This window comes from Melanerpes formicivorus, unplaced genomic scaffold, assembly GCF_026170545.1.
Source record: "Melanerpes formicivorus ecotype bairdi unplaced genomic scaffold, bMelFor1.0.p_v2 SCAF_13, whole genome shotgun sequence".
In the NCBI taxonomy this organism is placed as follows: Eukaryota; Metazoa; Chordata; class Aves; order Piciformes; family Picidae; genus Melanerpes; species Melanerpes formicivorus.
Window position 1 is genome coordinate 11825638 of NW_027142365.1, and position 22748 is coordinate 11848385.

The 22748-nt window shown below is 60.7% G+C and overlaps 2 protein-coding genes across 2 annotated transcripts; both read right to left on the reverse strand.

Moving 5' to 3' along the window:
- Nucleotides 1–49: 49 nt before the first annotated feature.
- On the reverse strand, nt 50–15312 carry FASTK (Fas activated serine/threonine kinase). The gene is made up of 10 exons (XM_068146150.1): nt 15150–15312; nt 13919–14531; nt 8315–8785; nt 7437–7585; nt 6816–7032; nt 6498–6657; nt 5531–5622; nt 3746–4397; nt 3321–3435; nt 50–560 (listed from the first exon to the last, which is right to left on the reverse strand). The coding sequence occupies exons 2-10, from the start codon at nt 14484–14486 to the stop codon at nt 474–476; spliced, it is 2511 nt and encodes an 836-aa protein (XP_068002251.1). The 5' UTR covers nt 14487–14531; nt 15150–15312; the 3' UTR covers nt 50–473.
- A 314-nt stretch (nt 15313–15626) lies between these two features.
- On the reverse strand, nt 15627–17054 carry TMUB1 (transmembrane and ubiquitin like domain containing 1). Its single transcript, XM_068146151.1, has 2 exons — nt 16521–17054; nt 15627–16177 (listed from the first exon to the last, which is right to left on the reverse strand). The coding sequence occupies exons 1-2, from the start codon at nt 16931–16933 to the stop codon at nt 15823–15825; spliced, it is 768 nt and encodes a 255-aa protein (XP_068002252.1). The 5' UTR covers nt 16934–17054; the 3' UTR covers nt 15627–15822.
- Between the last annotated feature and the right edge of the window lie 5694 nt (nt 17055–22748).

A 22748-nucleotide genomic window follows, 5' to 3' on the forward strand; every position in this document is an offset into this window, starting at 1 on the left:
GCACGGGGAGCAGCCCCCGGTGCAAACAGCCCCCTCCCCCACCCTCCCCGCACCCTGCGTGTAGGGGCCAGGCTCGGCCCCATCCCTCCCAGCAGCGGGGCTGGGGGCACAGGGATGCCCCCCAATGCCACCAGGCAGTCAGGCCCCCTGCCAACAATGCTGTGGAGGCAGGGCTAGGGCAAGGGGGGGCAGTGAAGCACCTTCCCCCCCTCTCCCAGCACCCACATCTCCCCCTCTGCCCCCTCGCGTCGTATTCCCCCACTAACAGCAATAAATAACCTCGCTCCCCGGCCCTGCGTCACGGAGCAGGTGCCCACCACCCAGCCCCACATCCCCATCGCCCCCCGGGACTGGGGGGCAGCTCCCTGCATCCCCCCCACCCAGGGGAAAGGGGCTGGCAACACCCGCCTGAACCCACCCCACTGTGCCCCCCTCCCTGCCCGCCACTCCGGGTCTGTCTGTCTGTCCGTCCCTCAGAAGCGCAGCTCCCTCAGCTTCTGCCGCAGGTAGTGCTTGGCCTCCTCGATGCCGCTCACCTTCTCCAGCTCCGTGTAGGGCAGCTGGAAAGGCAGAGACAAACCTTCAAGGAGCTCCACCAGCACCACCATCATCGGCACCACCTTCACCACCAGCACCTTCATCACCAGCTCCACCATTGCCATCAGCGCTGCCCCTCCCCAGCCCCAGACTGCCCATCCATGGCAGAGCTCGGGACCCTTCTCAGGGTGGGCTCAGGAGGAGCAGACAAGCCCCAGCTCGGCATCCCACTGATCCCTGAACCACCCCATACAGAAGACAGACCACCCACACATATGTTCCCATGTCTTGTCCTGCCCTTTGCTGCCAGCCTGTCTGAGCACAACCCAGCAGGTGCTTCTCCAAGCCCACCCCCCCTCCAAGCACACTCATTCACAGTTCCAGGCCCTCCTGACCCTGAGCTGGTCCCCAGTGACAGCCCCAGCACCGCCTCAGGCTGGGAGCATGCTAGGAGTGGAGCTGGGAAGGGATCAGCAGGGATGAGACAGGAGGCTCCAGCTCCACCCTGCCCTGCGGGGATGGGACCTGGCAGTGACCCCAGCGTGGCCCAGCCCTGGGCACGTTTTGAAGCTCAGGCACAAAAGGAGTCCTGACCAAGCCCTCCTGGGAATGAGGAAGAACAAGAAAAGCTCCTTCAGGCTTGGAATGAGGAATCCCCGAGTCACTTGTGTTGGAAGAGCCCTTTGGGATCACCGAGTCCAACCCTTAGCCCAACACTGCCAAGTCACCACCAAACCATGGTCCCCAGCATCACACCTCCATGGCTTTGAAGCTCCTCCAGGGATGGGACTGAGCCCAGCCACCTGAAAGCCAGCAGCTCTGGACCCACAGGCATGGGCAGTGCCCGCAGGGCTGTGCTCCGCTCCCTGGTGGTGCCAGCACTAGCAGCAGAGTCAGAACAAACAGAGCAGCGTTGCCTGGCACCTGCTGGCACCAGGCACTGCAGGGCTGCCAGAAAGGACAGGCCCAGAAAGGAGAAAAGCTACTGCTGCTGGAGAGCTTTCAAAACTGTGGAGACTCTGGGATTCCCTTATTCTCCTGCACCCAAAGGGACCTGACCACATCCCTGCTCCAGAGACCCCATTGCCCAGTGGCCTCAGCCCCCCAGAGCAGCCCTGAACCACAGCAAGGCACAGCCCACAGCAGTGATGGGCACCAGAGATGGTTAGAGATGGGGACCAGACCCCAGAGCTGTATCCTGGGCAGGGTGAGCACCGTGCCTGGCCGTGGGGCAGGCAGGGGCAGGCAACCTCAGCTCTAGAACATGGTGGCACAAAGCCACAGCCAAGTGGCTGTGCCAAGTGGCTGTGCCAAGTGTCCTCTGGGTGCCCTTCTCCATGTGCCAAAGCTGCTGAGCCCCACTGCTGCCCAGGGGCAGAGCCTGTCCCCAGCAGCAGCTCCATGGCCCTGCTCCATGGCCACCACACTCGGTCAGAGGACCACTGGAGCGCTGCACAAACAGGAGACACAAGTAGGAGCTTGGTGCTGGCATGGGGAAATGTTCAGGAGCAGTGATGGGGCTGTGGCAGGTCTGTGACAGGCATTCAGGTGACCTCCAAGTGGGAACATAAACAGGGACAAGGCTGGTGTTTTGGAGATGCTCTTAAAGATCCAGCCTCAGGCTAATCACCCCACCAAGAGCCCTAGAGGAACTGCAGAGCTTCAACCAGCACCTCCAGTCCCCCAGGAGATGTGAGGACAACTGTGAGTGGCTGGTGAGGTCTTGGGGGCTCCTGCACCTGCAGTTCTCACCATTGACCAGCCAGAGGCTGCACCTGAGGAGGTCAGGGCTCCAAAACCAGCACTGTGGGAGCTTCATCTCACCTTGCCCTCAGCCTCAGGCAGGACCCTGGTGTGAAGTGTCAGGCCCAGCTATGTCCCCAGCTTGTTTCCACCCTGAGGCCCTGCAGCCCCACCGCCATTCCTTCTCCCCTCCCTGCCCATCATGGCCAGGTCCCAGCACCAGACCTGCAGGGCGAGATTCCTGCAAGACCAGTGCCAGGAGGGGCTGTCCCATCACTCAACCCCTTGACTGGGTGCCCCAGCACAGATGAGCCTCACCTGGAAAGTCTGGGGTAGGGGGGTCTAAAAGGAGCTGTGTGGAGAAGGACCTGGGAGTGCTGGTGGACAACAGGGTCCATGGCCCAGCAACACACCCTTGTGGCCAAGAAAGCCAGTGGTCTCCTGGGGTGCAAGAAGAACGTGGCCAACAGGTTGAGGGAGGTTCTTGTCTCCCACTCCCCTGCTCTGGTGAGGCTACATCTGGAGTCCTGGGTCCAGTTCTGGGCTCCCCAGTTCAAGAGAGACAAGGAACTACTGGAGAGAGTCCAGGGGAGGCTGAGAAGCTGCTGAGGGGCCTGGAACACCTCTGTGAGGAGGAAAGGCTGAGAGCCCTGGGGCTGGTGAGCCTGGAGAAGAGCAGCTTGAGTGGGGATCTGATCAATGCTCATCAAGAGATAAAAGGTGGGGGCCAAGAGGATGGTTCCATCTGAATGAAGATGAGGAGAAACTTGTTTGGAGAGAGGGTGCTGGAGCCCTGGAGCAGGCTGCCCAGAGAGGTTGTGGAGTCTCCTTCTCCAGAGAGCTTCCCAATTCCCCTGGCCCCTGATCCTGGGCAGGCCGCTGTGGGTGCCCCTGTGTTAGCAGGGGGGTTGGACTAAGTGATCTCCAGAAGTCCCCAGGCCCATCCTAGTGGGGACCCAGCCCAGTCCCTCACCCATCTCACCACAGCCCTGAGCACATCCTGCTGGAGGGGTAGGAAGGAAGGGGCAGCCCCTGCTCACCTGCACCAAGCAGTAGCCCAGCAGCCGCAGATGCCTGTCCCTCATGGCCCGCGAGCCCACCAGGATGTCGGAGTTCTGGCAGTAGTGCCACTTGTCATTGACCGACAGCACCACCCTGCGGGCGACAGCGAGCCCAGCGTCACCCCTGCCACCCCCCAGGCCCACACCAGCAGGAGGTGAAGGGCAGCACACCGCACCCTGCCTCTGCCCAGCTGCTTCCAGAGGCAGCTGGGCCTGGGCTGGGGGACTAGGGGTGGGGAAGACCCCACACTGGACCCCAAGGACTGGGGACATGGGGACACGCTACGCCCCGAGGTCTGGGGACAGAGGTTTGAGTGGACACAGGCAGGGCAGGAGGCGTCCTGCTGAGGGGCAGGGACAGGGTGCACCCCATTGTGTAGGGACAGGGAGGGCTCCCTGGGTACCTCTGGATCTCCTCGGCTCCCTGCACCCCCTCGCCCAGTGCGCGCTTGGAGCTGGGTCGGTGCGGCGAGGGTGGGTGCCCGGCGTCCTCGCTGGGAGGGGGACTCCGGCCCTCGACTTCCTCCTGGCTCTGCTCCCCTGGGAAGCAGCTGTGATCGTGCCCAGGACAGCCGCTGGGAGCCGACACCACCTCCTCCTCCTCCTCCTCTTCCTCCAGGATCTTGCCAATGGGGAACTGGAAGAGGGTGGCTGCGGAGGTGCCCCCCGGGGAGCAGTCGGGGGTGCCAGGGGGCTGTGCCGAGAGGCACTCGGAGGGGCTGCTGAGCGAGGAGCTACCCTGGCTCTCCAGCGAGGCCTCCTTGCTCAGCCCGCAGAAATAGTCCGAGGGGGGCTGGTAGCAGGGCCCCCCGGGGGCCGGGCAGAGCGTGGGCAGGAAGCGCCCGGCCAGGCTCTCCCGGGGAGCTGGGGGGCTGCTGGGGCCCTCGGCCGCAAACGGAGCAAAGTCCTGCAAGTCCGAGGTGAGGGCCAGGACGCTGGAGCGCAGCGAGAGCGCGGCCGGAGCCGCGGCGCCGAGGGCGGGCGGCGCCTTGGATGCAGCCGGGACGCGGGAGAGCGGCAGCACCGTGCCCGAGCGGTTCACCCACAGCAGGAAGTCTAGGGAGAGCTGGCGGTCAGCTGGGCACACACCCTGCCGGTGGGCACCCCGTGAGATGCCCCTACTGATGGGACACGGGCTTGGGGACCCTGTGAGACCCTCCCTACTGATGGGACACGGGCTTGGGGACCCTGTGAGACCCTCCCTAGTGATGGGACACGGGCTTGGGGAACCTCTGAGACCCTCCCTACTGATGGGACATGGGCTTGGGGACCCTGTGAGACCCTCCCCACCCCCCGCTGATGGGACACGGGCTTGGGGAACCTGTGAGACCCTCCCCACCCCCCGCTGATGGGACACGGGCTTGGGGAACCTGTGAGACCCTCCCTACTGATGGGACACGGGCTTGGGGAACCTGTGAGACCCTCCCTAGTGATGGGACACGGGCTTGGGGACCCTGTGAGACCCTCCCTACTGATGGGACACGGGCTTGGGGAACCTGTGAGACCCTCCCTACTGATGGGACACGGGCTTGGGGAACCTGTGAGACCCTCCCTAGTGATGGGACACGGGCTTGGGGACCGTGTGAGACCCTCCTCACCCCCCGCTGATGGGACACGGGCTTGGGGACCCTGTGAGACCCTCCCTACTGATGGGACACGGACTTGGGGACCCTGTGAGACCCTCCCTACTGATGGGACACGGGCTTGGGGAACCTGTGAGACCCTCCCTACTGATGGGACACGGGCTTGGGGACCCTGTGAGACCCTCCCTAGTGATGGGACACGGGCTTGGGGACCGTGTGAGACCCTCCTCACCCCCCGCTGATGGGACACGGGCTTGGGGACCCTGTGAGACCCTCCCCACCCCCTACTGATTGGACACGGGCTTGGGGACCCTGTGAGACCCCGAGTGATGGGATATGGGCTTGGGGACCCCAAGTACCAGACAGCCCAGTAGCCAGAAGTACCAAGGGACCCCTCATGTGGGCCCCCCTGCCCTGGCAGGTGCACCAGGGGAAGTTGGTGACAAAATGCCCAAATCTGGGTGTGCTCTGAACAACTCCTCACCCTCAAGTCTCCCGTGAGCCCCATGGCAGCTGTAGGGGTTCTGCTGCCCCTACAGCACCCACAAGCCCCACCTACTGCTCCCTCCCCAGCCCCAGGGCCCTGCCCCACAGTGGGGGCTGTACCTGTGCAGTATCCGGGGGGCAGCACCTCGTCCTGCCGGTAGCACTCCTCCCCCACCAGCTGTCGCAGTGCCTCAGCCACCAGCCCCTTGTAACTGGGGGAGAGAAGGATCAGGGGGGCAGGGAGGGACCCCCCAGTCATGAGGAGACCCCACCCATGTCCTACTCTGAATCAAGGAATCCAAGACCTTTGGGTTGTGAAAGACTACTAAGTCTAACCATTAACCCAGTACTGCCAGGGCACCACCAAACCATGGCCCTCAGCACCACATCTCCATGACTCTGAAATCCCTCCACTGCCCTCAGACTCCTTTACTCCAGGCTCAATGACCCCAGGTCCCTCAGCTGCTCCTCACCAGATCTGTTCTCCAAACCTTTCACCAGCTTTGTTGCCCTTCTCTGGACCTGCTTCAACCCCTCAATGTCCTTGGAGTGAGGGGCCCAAAACTGACCCCAGGATTCAAGGGGTGACCTCACCAGTGCCCAGTTCAGTGGGACTATCCCTGCCCTGGTCCTGCTGGCCACAGCACTGCTGATTTCTGAGCACATCTGCACAGAGATGTGAGGGTCCCTGAGAGTGAGATGCAAGAGCTTTCAGTTCTGCTGCTCCTGGGCAACAAAGGAATACATTTCACCTTTCTCCCTCCAGAGGTATCCTTCAACCCCAACCATGCTGGGATTCTGGGAAGCGGCTGTCACGGCCTGGCCCAGGCCGGTGGTGGAGTCCCCATCCCCAGAAGAGTTTCAAAGCCATGGAGATGTGGTTCTGAGGGCCATGGTTTGGTGGTAACCTAGCAGTGCCAGCTTCAGGGTTGGACTCCATGACCTGAAAGGTCTTTTCCACACCAGGCGATCCCATGCTGCTCTTCTCCAAGCCCCAGAGCTCACGTCCCAGCGTCACCTTTAGCTGGCATCCTGTCCCAGTGCCCAACAGCCATCCTGCTGCTCTGCCCAGCCCGCTGGCACCCACCTGTACTTCCTGTTGGCCTCGTCGGCGGTCAGGGCGTGCTCGAACATGAGGACGCGGTAGCGGGGGTCGAGGCGGGGGCCGCGGTACTGCCGGAACTCCAGCTCCACCGCCGCGTCCAGCAGCGAGAGGTAGCGGCGCACGATCAGCGCGTAGGGGCTGCCTGCAGGCACAGCGGGCACGGGCAGCCGGCTGCGGGTGCCTCCACGTGGCACCCGTCCCGCCCAGGGCTGCCCGGCACTCCTCGCCGGGGGGAGGTCTTCTCCCAACGCCTTCAACCCCCACCCGGCCCCGAGGCGCGGCGGCGCTGGCCCCACGTACTCATGACGTTGGTGATGAAGGCCGGGGAGAAGACCTGGTGCAGGACACTCTGGGGGAAGTGGCTGAGCTGGAACATGGACATGAGGATGTTGACGGTGGCCAGGGGCGAGCTGCCAGCCTTCTGCTCCAGGATGGCCTCCAGCTTGGGGAAGAGCTCGCTGTGGTTGGATGGGCGGTAGTTCATGCGGCTGAAGGGAAAGACCAGCTTCTGGATCACCTGCAGGCCAGGAGAGGCAGAGGATCAAGGAATGGGTTTGGAGAGGAAGGACCTTTAAGCTCATGGAGTCCGGCCCTGAACCCAGCACCACCAGATCACCACCAAACCATGTCCCTCAGCACCACATCTCCAGGGCTTTGAAACCCCTCCAGGGATGGGAACTCAACTACCACCCTGGGCAGCCTGGGCCAGGCCTGGACAACCCTTAAGGGGAAAAAAAGTGTTCCTTGTGTCCAACCTAAAACTCCCCTGGGGCTGGGCTGGGCCAGGTCAGGCTGAGGCCTGCCCAAGAGCTGGACAAAAACCTTCCGTGAGAGAGAAGGATCAAGGCATGTCCCAGTTGGTGCCCAGTGAGATGCCCCAGCCTGAGGACAGAGAAGGAATGTGGCTGTGCCAGGACCCACCTTGCTGTCCAGCTGCTCCCCACGCTTCAGGAGGAAGTTTGCAATGGTGTCGAGCAGCCGTGGCTCGCGCAGCCGGTGCCGGGCCACATACTTGGCAATGAGGGCCATGGTGTAGGGGGTGAGATTCTCTGCCTTCCTGGGCAACCACTCTGCAGAGCAAACCAGAGATCAGGGGCTGTCAGGGGACCTGTAACACTCCCAGAGCCACCACAGCTGGGCAGGAAACACCATACAGACAGGTGGGGACAACAGGGCCGGGGCAGTGGGGCCACCTCTGCTGAACACCAGAAAGCTCCCAGGAATCAGCACATCATGGGGCTTGGGAAAGGCTGGGGCAGATTCCCAGCTCATACACCCAGATGACACAGCTGGAGCACAGCTGTAACATGCAGAGTGGGGGCCTTCCTGTAGGAACCCCACCAAATTCAAACTGCTCCTGGCCTTGAGGAAAGCTGGGTTCACCCCCTAGAAGGGCTGGGCTGGTCACAACCACAGAATGAGTTGGGTGGGGAGGGACCTTCAAAGCTCATCCAATCCAAACCCTCTGCAGTCAGCAGGGACATCTGCAACTACAGCAGGTTGTTCAGAGTCCCAAACAACCTGACCTGCAGTGGTTCCAGGCACGGGGTACCTCCCACCTCTCTGGGCAATGTGGGCCAGGCTCTCACCACCCTCAGTGTCAAACATTCCTTCCTTAGACCTGATGTAACTTAGAGCTTATCCTGCTCATCTCATGCTGCAGGCCGTGGTGGAGCCATCCTGGCTCACCAAGGCCTTGGTGGCGTCATCCCAATCCCCCGATGTCCTCAGGGGACAAGCAAGGAGGCTCCAACGCAGCAGTCAGCACCCGGCTCAGCCGGGGCAGCCCCTGCCCTCACCTGCCATGCTGCGGATGAATCGCTCCTGACGGTTCTCATAGAAGAGCTGCGAGCTGAAGATGGCCTCCAGGGCCTTGTTGTTGGCCTCCTGGGCACACAGGGCCAGCATCTCATCCAGGAGGGCCAGCTCGTGCTCCCGCATGGCGCTGACCTGCCCCAGCGTGTGCCGCACCAGCCGCAGGATCTTGCGGTTGTTGATGAGCTGCTGGTCGGAGGCCGGGTGGCCCTGCAGCGCCTGCGCCCGCAGACGGTAGTAGGAGAGCAACAGGAAGAGGGTCTGGGGGTGCCGCTCCTTCTCCAGGTGCCGCTCCAAGCTGCTGAGGCAGGACTCGACCAGGGGATGGGGGCTGGAGGGGTGCAGCCTCATCACGCTGCTGAAGACCATGGAGACGTCCTTCTGGTTGAAGCGGCCCAGGCGGCTCCGCGATTCCTCCTCCAGCACTCGCACCAGCGGTGACTCTCCTGGCAGGCCTAGGGCAGGGAGGGGGTTAAGGACAGACAGATTCCCCTCCTCCTCACTGGGAGCAACCTCCCCACACCACACCAAGACCCTTCCCACAGAACCTGACCCCCTCAGGCAGGAGTCTGCAGCTAGAGCAGGCCAGATCTGCCATGTGGGTGACCAAACCCAAGATGGAAAGAGGAACAGCGTGGCAAAGCCTGACCAGCACCACAGCAGAGGTGATCCCTGTGCTGGATTGTCCCCATCTCTTCCAGCAATAGAATTCCATCAGGCTGGGGGCAGTGGCTGGAAACTGCCTGGAGGAAAAGGCCCTGGGGGTGTTAGTCAACAGGGGCTGGATGGATGAGCCAGTATGTGACCACGTGGCCAACAAGGCCACCAGCATCCTGGCCTGGATCAGCAATAGCGTGGCCAGCAAGCACAGGGCAGGGATTGTCCCCCCAGACTGGGCACTGGTGAGACCACACCTCAAATCTCGATGTCATTTTTGGGCCACTCACTCCAAGAAGGACATTGAGGGGCTGGAGTAGGTCCAGAGGAGGGTAACAAAGCTCATGAAGTGTCTGGAGAACAGGGCTGGTGAGGAGCAGCTGAGGGACCTGGGGTTATTAAGCCTGGAGAAAAGGAGGCTGAGGGGAGACCTTCTGGTTCTCTCCAACTCCCTGAAAGGAGGCTGGGGCCAGGTGGAAGCTGGTCTCTAAACTCAAGGAACAAGTGACAGGACAAGAGAAAATGGCCTCAAGTTGCCCCAGGTGTTTAGGTTTGACACGAGGAACAATTTCTGCCCTTGAGAGTTGTCCAGGTCTGGCTCAGGCTGCCCAAGACAGTGGAGTCCCCACCCCTGGAGGGAGTTCAAAGTTGTGTAGACGTGGTGCTGAGGGCCATGACTTGGTGGTGACCTGGCAGTGCTGGGTTCATGGTTGGACAACATCAGCTTAAGGGTCTTTCCAATCTAAACCATTCTGTGACAGTGGAGCAGAGCAGCTCACCCACAGAAGGTTAAGCTCTGAAGCCTCAAACTTCCTGCAGATAAATAATGGACCTCAAAAAATACGTGAAGAGAAGTTTTGGTTGGAAAACAGCTCAGAGAGCAGCACAGTGCCAAAGCCAGCGCCAGGCGCTCATCTGGTCACGTTGCTTCTCCCATTCCCTAGCTCAGCTGCGGCCTCCCACCCTCCCAGGGAAGGGCTCCAGCTCTGGAGGAGCTCCTCAGCCATGGAAAGCCAAGAGGCCTGGCCACAGCACTGTGAAGAGAGGCCAAGGCCACCCCTGGCGTGTCAGGAGCAATGACTTCAGGAGGCAGATGAAGTGTTGTGTGCCCTGCGGGGCCCTGGCAGCCGTGGTGGCAGTGGCTCAGCACTAATGGGAGGGGAGTGGAAGGTGGGGAGTGGAGGATGGTGCCCAGCAGCTTGCCCTGTTCCTCAGCCAGACCCCCAGAGGCAGGTTGGGAGTCACTAATGAGTGGAGCCTGGCGAGTGGCAGCTGTGGAACAGCCTCCACAGGCTGGGGACAGTGGGGCCCAGGCACATGGCAGCCCCACCCTGGTGCCAACAACCAGCAAGTGCTGAGAGACTGAGGAGGGAGAGCAGAGCCCAAAGAATCAGCCAGGAGCCCCCTCCTTACAGGAGGGGGAGCTTCAAGGCCCACAGAGATGCTCTAGACCAGCAAAGGGGGAGCTCCCAAGGACATGGCCCTCATCTGGCCTGAAGCTCTTCTGCTTGACATCTGCTGCATTGACAGCTGTGGCTGTCAATGGCTCCATGTCCCAGTGGAGGCCAGGGACAAGCGGAGTCCCTCAGGGATCAGTCCTGGGACCTGTCTTATTCAACATCTTTGTGGGGGACATGGACAGTGGCATTGAGTGCACCCTCAGCAAGTTTGCTGATGACACCAAGCTGTGTGGTGCAGCAGACACGCTGGAGGGAAGGGAGGCCATCCAGAGGGACCTTGACAGGCTGGAGAGGTGGGCACAGGCCAACCTCATGAAGTTCAGTAAGAGCAAGTGCAGGGTCCTGCATCTGGGTCGAGGCAATCCCAGGCACAAATACAGGCTGGGCAGTGACTGGCTGGAAAGTAGCCCTGAAGAGAGAGACTTGGGGGTGCTGGTGGACAAAAAGCTCAACATGAGCTCTCAGTGTGCACTTGCAGCCCACAAAGCCAATCAGATCCTGGGCTGCATCAGGAGAAGTGTGGCCAGCAGGTCGAGGGAGGTGATCCTCCCCCTCTACTCAGCCCTGGTGAGACCCCACCTGGAGTACTGTGTCCAGTTCTGGAGCCCCTATTACAAGAGGGATGTGGAGGTGCTGGAACGTGTCCAGAGAAGGGCCACAAGGATGATCAGAGGGCTGGAGCACCTCTCCTGTGAGGACAGACTGAAGGAGTTGGGGCTGTTCAGTCTGCAGAAGAGAAGGCTCTGAGGTGACCTAATTGTGGCCTTCCAGTATCTGAAGGGGGCCTACAGGAAGGCTGGGGAAGGACTTCTCAGGATATCAGGTAGTGATAGGACTAGGGAGAATGGAATGAAGCTGGAGGTGGGGAGATTCAGGCTAGATGTGAGGAGGAGGTTCTTCACCATGAGAGTGGTGAGACCCTGGAATGGGTTGTCCAGGGAGGTGGTCGAGGCCCCGTCCCTGGGGGTGTTTAAGACCAGGCTGGATGAGGCTCTGTCCAGCCTGATCTAGTGTGGGGTGTCCCTGCCCATGGCAGGGGGGTTGGAACTAGATGATCCTTGTGGTCCCTTCCAACCCTGAATGAAACTATGAAACTATGAAACACCCGAGAACAGAAGCCTTGAGGCTTACCAGTGGCTCAGCCTAGATCTTGAGTCTCACACTTTAATACTAAAGTGCTTGTGGATTTTCAGGGACAAACTCAACACCAGAATCCCCCAATCCCAGCATGGTTGAGCTGGAAAAGGGCTTCTGGAGATCACCCAGTCCAACTTCCCTGCTAAAGCAGAGGCACCTACAGCAGCTTGCCCAGGGTTGCAATGGCCAGGGGGATTGGAAGCTCTCCAGACAAGGAAATTCCACAACCTCTCTGGGCAGCCTACTCTAGGGCTCCAGCCCCCTCACACCAAACAGGTTTCTCCTCCTATTCAGATGGAACTTCCTGGGGTCCAGTTTGTGCCCATTTCCCCTTGTCCTGTCACTGGGCACCACTGACAGGAGTCTGACCCCATCCTCTTATCCCTCTCCTTTAGCTCTTCCTAAGCATTGAGAAGTGCAGATCAGGTTCATGATCATCTGAAGAACCTGAAAGTGTTCAAGTCCATGGGACCCGACGGGATACACCCACGGGTACTGAGAGAACTGGCAGATGAGGTTGCTAAACCCCTCTCTATTATATTTCAAAAGTCCTGGCAGTCTGGTGAAGTCCCCACAGACTGCAAAAGGGGAAACATTGCCCCCATCTTCAAAAAGGGTAAGAAGGAGGAACCAGGGAACTACAGGCCAGTCAGTCTCACCTCTGTGCCTGGAAAGATCATGGAGCAGATCCTCCTGGAGTCACTACTCGCTCAAAAGAATAATGAAGAGGTGATTGGGAACAGTCAGCATGGCTTTGCCAAGGGCAAATCCTGCCTGACCAACCTGGTGGCCTTCTATGAGCAGGTGACAAAATTAATAGATGAGGGGCGAGCAACTGATGTCGTTTACCTGGACCTGAGCAAAGCCTTCGACACTGTCCCGCACCACATCCTGGTCTCCAAACTGGTGACACAGGGGTTTGATGGGTGGACCACTGGATGGATAAGGAACTGGCTTGATGGCCGCACCCAAAGAGTGGCTGTCAATGGCTCCATGTCCCAGTGGAGGCCAGTGACAAGCGGAGTCCCTCAGGGATCAGTCCTGGGACCTGTCTTATTCAACATCTTTGTGGGGGACATGGACAGTGGCATTGAGTGCACCCTCAGCAAGTTTGCTGATGACACCAAGCTGTGTGGTGCAGCAGACACGCTGGAGGGAAGGGAGGCCATCCAGAGGGACCTTGACAGGCTGGAGAGGTGGGCACAAGCCAACCTCATGAAGTTCAATAAGAGCAAGTGCAGGGTCCTGCATCTGGGTCAAGGTAATCCCAGGCACAAATACAGGCTGGGCAGTGACTGGCTGGAAAGTAGCCCTGAAGAGAGAGACTTGGGGGTGCTGGTGGACAAAAAGCTCAACATGAGCTCTCAGTGTGCACTTGCAGCCCGCAAAGCCAATCAGATCCTGGGCTGCATCAGGAGAAGTGTGGCTAGCAGGTCGAGGGAGGTGATCCTCCCCCTCTACTCAGCCCTGGTGAGACCCCACCTGGAGTACTGAGTCCAGTTCTGGAGCCCCTATTACAAGAGGGATGTGGAGGTGCTGGAAGGTGTCCAGAGAAGGGCCACAAGGATGATCAGAGGGCTGGAGCACCTCTCCTATGAGGACAGACTGAAGGAGTTGGGGCTGTTCAGTCTGCAGAAGAGAAGGCTCCGAGGTGACCTAATTGTGGCCTTCCAGTATCTGAAGGGGGCCTACAGGAAGGCTGGGGAAGGACTTCTCAGGATATCAGGTAGTGATAGGACTAGGGGGAATGGAATGAAGCTGGAGGTGGGGAGATTCAGGCTAGATGTGAGGAGGAGGTTCTTCACCATGAGAGTGGTGAAACCCTGGAATGTGTTGTCCAGGGAGGTGGTCGAGGCCCCGTCCCTGGGGGTGTTTAAGAGCAGGCTGGATGAGGCTCTGGCCAGCCTGATCTAGTGTGGGGTGTCCCTGCCCATGACAGGGGGGTTGGAACTAGATGATCCGTGTGGTCCCTTCCAACCCTGAATGAAACTATGAAACTATCTCCTCTCAGGCTGCTCTTCTCCAGGCTCAACAGCCCCTTTCAGCCTTTCCTCCTCACAGAGATGTTGCCAGGAGCTGTCAGATGCCCTGCCCACTGTGTACCTCACGCAGAGTCCCCTCCTCAAAGCATGGAGTTCCCTCTGTCCCAAGGCCACCCCCAGGGGTAAATCCCTATGCACAGACACTGGCTCCCGTACTGCCCACTCCTTCCTCACTCCAGGGTAGCCAGAGCAGGCAGCTGCCCCTTCCCCTGGACGCTGGGCATGGAGCAGTGTGTGGCTGTGCCTTCCTGACAGCCTGTTGGCACGGGCAGGCACGGGGCCCAGCACTCACCCAGCGCAGCAGCAGCATACAGGCAGTTGACGATGCTGAAGTTATCGAACTTGGAGCAGCCACTGATGATGGCCTGGCAGAGAGTTTGGAACTCGGGCTGCTCCAGCATGGGGCCAGCCCCGCGGCTCTCCCCGTTCAGCGCAGCCTGGCCCTGCTGCTGCTGCAGGAGCTGGCCCAGCTTGTGCAGGGCGATGGGGTAGTGGCTGGCGGACACCTTGCCGGGGTTCTGCGTCACCCACCGCAGCACTTCCCCCACGCTGTGCGAGCGCTCGATCAGCCGCTTCATGGTGAAGAAGGTGTCGTAGCTCATCTTCTCGTGGATGAAGTTCCAGCTCTTCCTCTTGCCGTGGCCCCGCGGCCTGCAGGCGTCCGGGGGGAAGGCGGGCAGCAGCCCATGGCCGTAGGGTTCCAGGGGCAGCAGCACCGCCCGCTGCTTGCCTTTGCCCGCGCAGTAGCAGGCGGGATACATCCCGGCCCCGCTCCGCTCACCGGCAGCCAGGCCCGGCGGCACTCCGGGCCGTGCGCTCTCCCGGGTCAGAGCACGGAGCCATGGCAGCAGGCGCAGCATGGCGAGGGCTGGGCGGCTCGGGAGGCTTCCGAGAACCGGGAGACCCTGCGGACACAGAGAGGTGACAGGGTTCAGCTCCTGGTCCTGCTAAAGCCTAGAGTGGGATCCTCCTGCAGGGCTCCACCCCAGTGCATGGCTACCTTCCCCCCACAGTCCCGGGTTCTGAGACCCACTCCCTCACCCGGTACCTAGACCCCCGCCCTACACAGCTCGCCCGGCCCACACAAGCCCCGTTGTACCGGGACCCCGCCCTATACAGACGTCCTCACCCTGACGTCCCTTGGCTCCCACAGTTCCCTCCACGTTCCCGAGGCCCCCAGCTCGCAGATCCCCCTTGCCCCAGCATCCCCCCACGTACGGATACCCGCCCGGTACCGGGAGCCCGGGACCACACTGAGAGCACCTCCTCTGGTACCAGTATCACTGCCCGCCCCCCCCCCACCCCCGGCGATCTTCCCCTCTCCCGGTACCGGGAGCCTCCGACGCCTCGATTTTCCCCCTTTCCCGGTACCATGATCCCTGGGCCGCACTGAGCTTTCTCCCCCGGTACCGGGACCCCCAGAACCGGGTATCACCAGGCCCGTGAGAACTGGCCCACCCAGACCCCCATCCCCTGATGCCCCACTCCGACCCGTCTTCCTGCTGTCCCCGGCCCAGCCCTACATGGCGCTCGCGGCCGCGCTGGGACCCGCCGCCGCCGCCCCGGCCGCTCAGCGCCGCCCGGAGCCCGGGTCCGCCATCTTCCCGACAGGCCCCGGGAACCGAGGGAGGCCGTAGCCCCGCCCCTCCGCGAGGGCCACGCTTCCGGGGGCGGGGCAAGGCACGACAGATCCATCAGCGTACGTACTGGCGTATAGGGAACGCCTCCAATGAACGAGCGCCTCCAGAGGGGGCGGGGCGATCCCGCAGCGCATGCGCACGGCCGGCACTGGGCCATGCGTGGCACGAGGCCCTGTCCCCTGTCCGCGCCCCGCGGCGCAGCGGAGCCGTGACGCATGGGTACCGTTCACAGTCTTTAATCAGAACAGAGGGTAGGGAGCGCGTTCCCGCCTGCCTCACGTCCTCGGCCGCAGGAGAGCGGGGACTGGACAGAGGCTCCGTGCAGGGCTGGGAGGGCACCGGAACTTCCCCCCCCCCCCCCCCCCCCCCCGAGGTAGCACAGCGCCGGCTCCCGCAGCGGCTCCGGTGGCAGCGCTGGCCGGTCCCGAAGCATAGCACATGGTCTGCGGGCAGGCTGCCAGTTCCCTGCCCGGGCACTGACTGCCTCAGCCCTCCCTCCCTCCCCACCCCCCAGGTTCAAGTACGGCGGGCAGGTCCCGTCGGGAGCGGGGCCGTGCTATCTGCGGTACATGGTGAAGGCCATGAAGCTGAAGAGGAGGGTGAGGCCGGCCAGGAAGGTGGTAGCAGTTGCGGTGAAGACGTGGCGGTATTGGAGCTGGAAGTACCAGAGCACAGCCAGCAGCAGCACGAAGAGCGTCAGCATCAGGCTGCCCACGTTGAGGGCGGCGTGCACGGGGTCGGCGGAGGCGCCGGGGCCGGCGGGCGCGGGGCCCGGGCTGTGCGGGGAGATGTGGCAGTGCAGGACGCTGTTGGGGGCGAGGTGAAGTGCGGCCAGGCTCTGGCTGTCGTCGCGCAGCAGTTGGCCCTGGTAGATAAGTCGCACCTGCTGCTCCTGCCCGGGGAAATGGGCCCTGCGGCGCGGAACGGGGTGGGAGACGTCACCGGGACAGCAACTGCTCCGGCCACGATTCCCCCACCCCAGGAGCTGCTAATGTGCCCACTCTGACCACCCACGCGCGCCTCGCCACCAGTTGCTGCGGGCGCTACCAGAAGCGAAGGTGCCTGCCAGGACGGGCTGTGCAGTGGCCCCACCGGCGACGGGCACAAGCACTCGCACCACGGCAGAAGCGGCAGCTCCGAGCCGCTACATGGAGAAGGAGCTACCATCGGGGCTCGGGGCGGCCCCCAGCCCCGCCCCCAGCCGGGAGAGCCCCGCCCGGTGCCACGGGAGAACCGGCTTGCCCTGCCCCTCACCTCTTCAGGGCCCCGACGGTGTCACTGGGGCGCACACGGGCCAGCCGCTCCGTGTCGTTGAGGAACTTCAGCCGCAGCACCATGGTGGGCTCGGCGGGGTCACTGTCCCCCTCCCCGAGGGGGCCCTGCACCGGTGCGTGTCCATCCCGGGACCGCAGCCCCGCTGCCAGCCCGCTCGCCTCATCTGGAGCCGCTCCGGCTGCAGAGGCGGCCGCCGGCGCCGGCGAGGCCTTATGTTCTGCGGGTGCCGGTGCAGTGCTCGGTCCCTCCTCGGGCAGCGCAGCGGCGTCGCGGGGCGTGGCGGTGGGCTCGGGGGCGCGGGTGGAGGCCCAGGCCAGCCCCAGTACCAGGGCGACCAGCAGCAAAGCGAAGAGCACGGTCACCTCATCGCCAACGCCCTCGATCAGCGCCATGGCGGCGGCGCTGCCGACCTGCGGGCGTAGAGCGGAGCCCGCTAACCCGCCGGGCCGGAGCCGGCCGGTGCGGGCCCCTCACCTGCCGCCATCGCGCCGCTTCCGCCTCGCCGCGGGGCACGCCGGGAGCTGTAGTCCCGCCCTGCGTGCTCTGGCCGCGGGGCGCGCCGGGACTACCGGTCTCGCCTTGCGCGGTGCCGGTGCCGCGCGGGGCACGCCGGGAGCTGTAGTTCCGTCTCCGCGCGGGGCCGCCCTGGGGCTTGCTGCTCCCCAGGCTGAGCAACCCCTGCTCTCTCAGCTTGGCCTCACGGCAGAGGGTTTCCAGCACTGCTGTGACCTCCTCTGGCCCTGCTCCAACAGCTCCCTGTCTGTGCTGTGCTGAAGACTCCAGAGCTGCCCCAGCACTGCTGGTGGGGTCTCAGCAGAGCAGAGCAGAGGGGCAGAATCCCCTCCCTCCACCTGCTGCCCACACTGCTGGGGATCAGCTCAGGGCACGGCTGGCTCTGGGTGCTGTCACCTCTTGGTTGATTTGTCTGACCAGGTTCTGGGTGATGGGCATGTGGGTGATGCTATTGGGGCTTTGCTAACCCAGCCAAATGTTCCGGCACAATGATAGGTGCTGTAGGACAAGGAATGAAGATTCCCCTCTCTCCTTGGCTGTGAGACACCGGCAGCAGAAAAACAAGTGGAGCCTTTGTGTTAGAAACGTTTACTAATGTTGATTAGCTTGGGCAGCTTGTGCCACCTCAGCAACTTAAGCACAACCTTGTTATCTGTAACTAACAAAGAGTCTTTGCATCCTTAGCACTGGAGCCTCCACATGTATCTTTCCTTAACTAATAAAGTAGCCTTCAAAACCAGCAAAAAAACAATTCATATGGTCCAGGACCTGATAGACCTGGTGTTGCCCCCAGCACCCAGGCTTGTGCAGCTCTGTGACAAAGAAAAGCCTGTTCATTAATGCCAAACCCAGTGGGAAGAGGTTAGATTCCAGAGTGGGGTGACATCTGGGGAGAGGGAAGCAACAGGGGGATGAGCCCAGCCCTGGCATGGGGTGTTTGGGAGAGTTTCTGGGATCTGTAAGTGTTCCCACTTGGTAGACATGTCAGGGAAGGATTTTATCAGTGGCGATTCAGCTGAAAGCCCAGGTAAAGGAGGCAGCTTTGGAGACCCACTGAGGGGAAGCAAAGGTGCAGCACATTCCTGAATCTGGAGAAGAGGCTTCTGCAGCAATGGGCAAAGAAAGAATGACAACAGCCCAGAATGTCAGAGTGCTGGGTCAGGGATGCCAAAGATGCAGCAGATTTAAATCCCTCAGCTGTGTGGGAAGCAGGATCAGGATTTGTGACTTCAGGCCATGGGCAATCAGCCTGGTCTGGGGGCAGCTGCAGCTGTGCAGCTTTGCTGTGTTTTACCCAGTGGTTAATCACCCCCAGCCACCAAATCCTGTGCCTCAGTTCAGCCTGTATGTGCCTGGTGTCAGCTGCCAGAGACTGAGGCTTTTTTTATCTCTCTCAGCTCGATTCAAGAGCTGTTGAATATTTCCCTCCGTGTCCTTGCACAGTATGATCCTCACCCCTCAACCTGGGGTAAGCTGAGCAGATTGTGTTCTGTATGTCTGTTGCTGCATGGGGCTGCAGAGCCTCTGGGTCTGCAGTGTTCTCCTGGAACAGCACAACCATGGCCAACTCTGGGGTGCTGCTGCTCCAGCCAGATCAGGCTGGATGATGTTCAGAAAGGCCAAGTGCAGTTCCTCCCCTTGGGTCCCAACAACCCCATGAAGGCTACAGGTTGGAGGCAGAGTGGCAGGAAATTGCCCAGAGGACAATGCACTGGAGGTGTTGGTGAACAGAGGCTGGCTGGATGAGCCAGTGTGTGACCAGGTGGCCAAGGAGACCATCCACATCCTGGCTTGGATCAACAGTGGTGAGGCCAGCAGGAACAGAGCAGGGATTGTCCCCCCCCCAAGACTGGGTGCTGGTGAGGCCACACCTTGAATCATGGGGTTAGTTTTGGGTCACTTACTCCAAGGTCATTGTGAGGCCAGAGCAGGTTCAGAGAAGGGCAAGGAAGCTGGTGAAGGGTCTGGAAAACAGGACTGGTGAGGAGCAGCTGAGAGACCTGGGATTGTTGAGCCTGGAGCAAAGGAGACTGAGGGCAGTGATGGAGTCCCTATCCTTGGAGGGGTTTCAAAGCAGTGGAGATGTGGTGCTGAGGGCCATGGTTTGATGTTGACCTGGCAGTGCTGGGGTAACAGTCAGAATCCATGAGCTTACAGACGTCCTCCACCCAAAGCATGAGCTGCAGGCAGCAGAGGGAAAGCAAAGCAGCCCGAGGGGATCCTGGATCCCTGACAGCCGTCCTGACAGGGATAGGATTAACGCACTGCCACCTCCCAGCTCCAGAGCAGGCTTAAAGAGCTGCTGAGAAGCTGCAGGCCTGATCCACAGCTTGAGGAGCATGGTGGCTGTGACTGGGAGCTGACAGCTCTTTCCTAAACATCTTCCTCCTCAGCAAGCTACTGCCAGGAGCTGCAGCTTGGCAGCAGAAGCTACAGCAAGGGAGAGTCTTGGGGGTTGGGGGGAGGAGCTGCTGACCCCACTGGGTGGGCCATGAGGGAAGAGCAACTTGGAGCCACCCAGGGCTGTGGCCATGAGGAGGGAACAGGAGACCACCAGCTCCGACTGTGCAGCACTCCTCCTGAGGCTTTTATTTTCTTAGAGGTACTGGATGAGGCCACCTCTCGTAGGTGATGGAGGCCATGCCCTTGACTTTGTCCTGGGATGCCTCAGTGCAGCAAGGCAGGAAGAAAAGGAAGGATGTGGTGAGGGGAGGCAGGTAGAGCCCTGGGCAGAGCATGTTGGCCACAGGGAGGTGGTGAAGGCTAAGGGGGCATCAAGGCCAGGAGAGCACAGCCAGGTCCATCCTGGCACTGAAGTGAAGTTTCTGGTTGTGATTTGGCCACCACAGCAGTGCTAAGCTTGGGTTTGTGCGTGCTGAGGATGTTCTCTCAGCAAACCTGCCCAAACCTCCTCTGGAAACACGCCTGGCTGCTGGGTTTGTGCAGCAGCCAGCAGCTCTGCTTTTCCTGCTGGCAGGAGGAGCCCTCGCATCGCAGTAATTCCCCCTGAACACGGCTGGCTGCTGTAGCTGCCACCTCTGGAGCCTTTCCGAGGTGCTGCGCAGGCTCCGATTGCTTCCGTCAAAAGCTGACAATGCCTGGGTGCAGCTTCTCCCTCCCTCAGTGTCTACATCAGAGCCAGAGGTGCTGGGTCAGTGCACGTGTCTGGGGTGCCACGGCTGAAGGAAGGATCCATCATCTGCACCCAGACCTCCTCATAAAGCCCTGCTTTGAGTCTTCAGCAGTGCCCCAGCCCCACTCAAGGCAGATTTGCCCCATTGGCGGTCCTTCCTGGGTGGTTTCTGCCCAGAGCAAAGGCCCTGTGTCACCAGTGGGTGGCACATCCCTGCTGGCTGTGTCTTTACACCCCAGGAGGGGTTACAAATCAACGTGTGGAGAGAACCTGGTCTCTGATGGAACTCTCACTTGCCCTAGGCTCAGCTGCATTTCACTGCCACTGCCCAGCCTGGGCTGTGGATGCTCCATGCTGGTGCCACCACATCAGGGGCTTTGTAGGGTGGAACAGACAGAAGAGTTGAAATGGCAGTGGTGCTGGGGATGCCCAGCCTGGAGAAAGAGGGTGAGGGGAGACCATCTGGCTCTGCAACCCCTGAGAAGAAGTGGAAACTGGGGGGGAGGGTGCTGATTCTGTGATACCAAAAGTTGCTCCCTGACATGGGTCTGCTCTGACCAGCAGCCATGGGAAGCAGAGCTTGAGTATGGATGTGAATGGACATCCTGGAGCCATGTTGCTGCCTGCACAGGAGCTGTTCCCATGCATTCTTTGTGCCACCCTGGCTGTGCTAGTCTGGGCATGGCTCATGGTCCTGGCACTGCACATCCCTGGGATCTGGGATGAATAGCAGGGGATTGACGACTCAAAGGGCACAGAAGATGTGAGTCTTGGAGAGACTTAGATGCAAATGAGAGAGCCCTGGGGCTGTTGAGCCTGGAGAAGAGAAGCCTGAGAGGAGTTCTCATCAAGAGTTAAAGGTGGTGGTGGTAGGACAGCAAGAGGATGGGGCCAGACTCTTGTCAGTGGTGCCCAGTGGCAGGGCAAGGGGCAATGGGCACAAACTGGAACCCAAGAGGTTCCATCTGAACAGAAGGAGAAACTGCTTTGGTGTGAGGCTGCCCAGAGAGGTTGTGGAGTCTCTTTGTCTGGAGAGATTCCAAAGCCACATGGACATTGTGACCATGGGCAAGCTGCTGTGGGCACCCCTGCTCTGGCAGGGGTGTTGGACTGGGTGATCTCCAGAGGTCCTTTCCAACTGCACCATGCTGGGATTGGGGGATCCTGTAACTGGGCAACGGATGTTCTGCTGAGCTCCTGGCCACCACTGAGCAGCCCTGTTGGCACTGCAGGAGCAGAGGGAATGCAGCCTGGGATCAGGCTTCTGGTGCCTTCAAGGGGGATTCTCTTGGTCATCCAGGCAATTCTGCTGGGGGTGCATTTCAGCTCCTGATTTTTCTTCCTAATCTTCCCCTTTTGGTGATTTTACTGGACTTTGTTCTGTGAAGCTTCCTGAAGTGCTGCAGAACCATGCCAGGGGCTGGCAGTGCCACCTCTGTTTGTGGGCTGTGATCACTGCCTGGGGGCCAGCCACTCACAGCTCCTTCCAGCTCCTGTCCCACCCACAGTATCTATTGCAGGGCTCACGCAGGGTCCTGACCTCAGGAGCCCAGCACAGGCTGAGATCTTCAGCCATAGTGGATCTGACCCAGCTCTGCCAGAATCAGCCGAGCAGCTCCTGTGGGCTTCCACAGCCCCACTAGGGTCCACAGGATGGATGTGGTTGCTCAGGGGGGGCTTTCCAGGTTCCATTTCTCACCCAGGTTTAGGCAGTGCTCTGCTGCAGCATGAGGACAAGGAGAAAAGACAGCAAGGGGCTGGTTTCTTCCTCATGTTTGTCTGTCTGTGTGTGCCCACAGAAAGGGGCCACCCTGGCAGGAAGACATGCCCAGACCTTGCACGATTTCAGGGATCTCCCCGTGGAGCTCTGGCAGCTCCCCAGGAGCCACAGGTCCTCTGCTGATGCAGTGAAAGTGCAGCCCTTTTCCTGGGAACCCACATGGATGGTGGTGCAGAATGACAGCTGGGTTCCAGAGATGTGCCAGACCTGCAGCCCCTTAGTGTCTCTGCCCTCCCAGGAGACAGCAGAGTGAGAAGGAAGCCCCAAGACAGCTGTTTTGGGCAGATAAACCATCAAAGCTGTTTCCTCACTGGGAGATGATGAAATCAATGTTCTAACACTGGGAGATGCCCCCAGGGCACTCTTGGCACATTGCTCTGTCTCTTCTCATGGAGGTGCGACTGGAAAACCCTCTGCAGATGTCACCAAAGGAAGTGAACCAAACCACTTTGGTGGCACTGGGCATGGGGATGCTTGCTGTGGCCAACATGCCTGAGAAGACACCTCAGGCTGAAGTGTGGTGGAAGGGGACATAGAGACCCTCTACTCTGGGACAAGCTTGTGGGGCAGAGGGACCAGCACCTCCAGAGGGATTTGGAGCAGGCCCCCTCACACTTCTTGGTGTCAAATACAGCCAGAGGTTTCAGGAACAGAGGCACAAAAATGGAGAGGAGCCTGTAGAACCAGGGTGGGTGGGGACAGGATGAGGTACGATGGCTTTAGACTGATCAGGGTAAGACTCAGATCAGATGTGAAGAAGAAGCTCTTCACCATGAGGGTG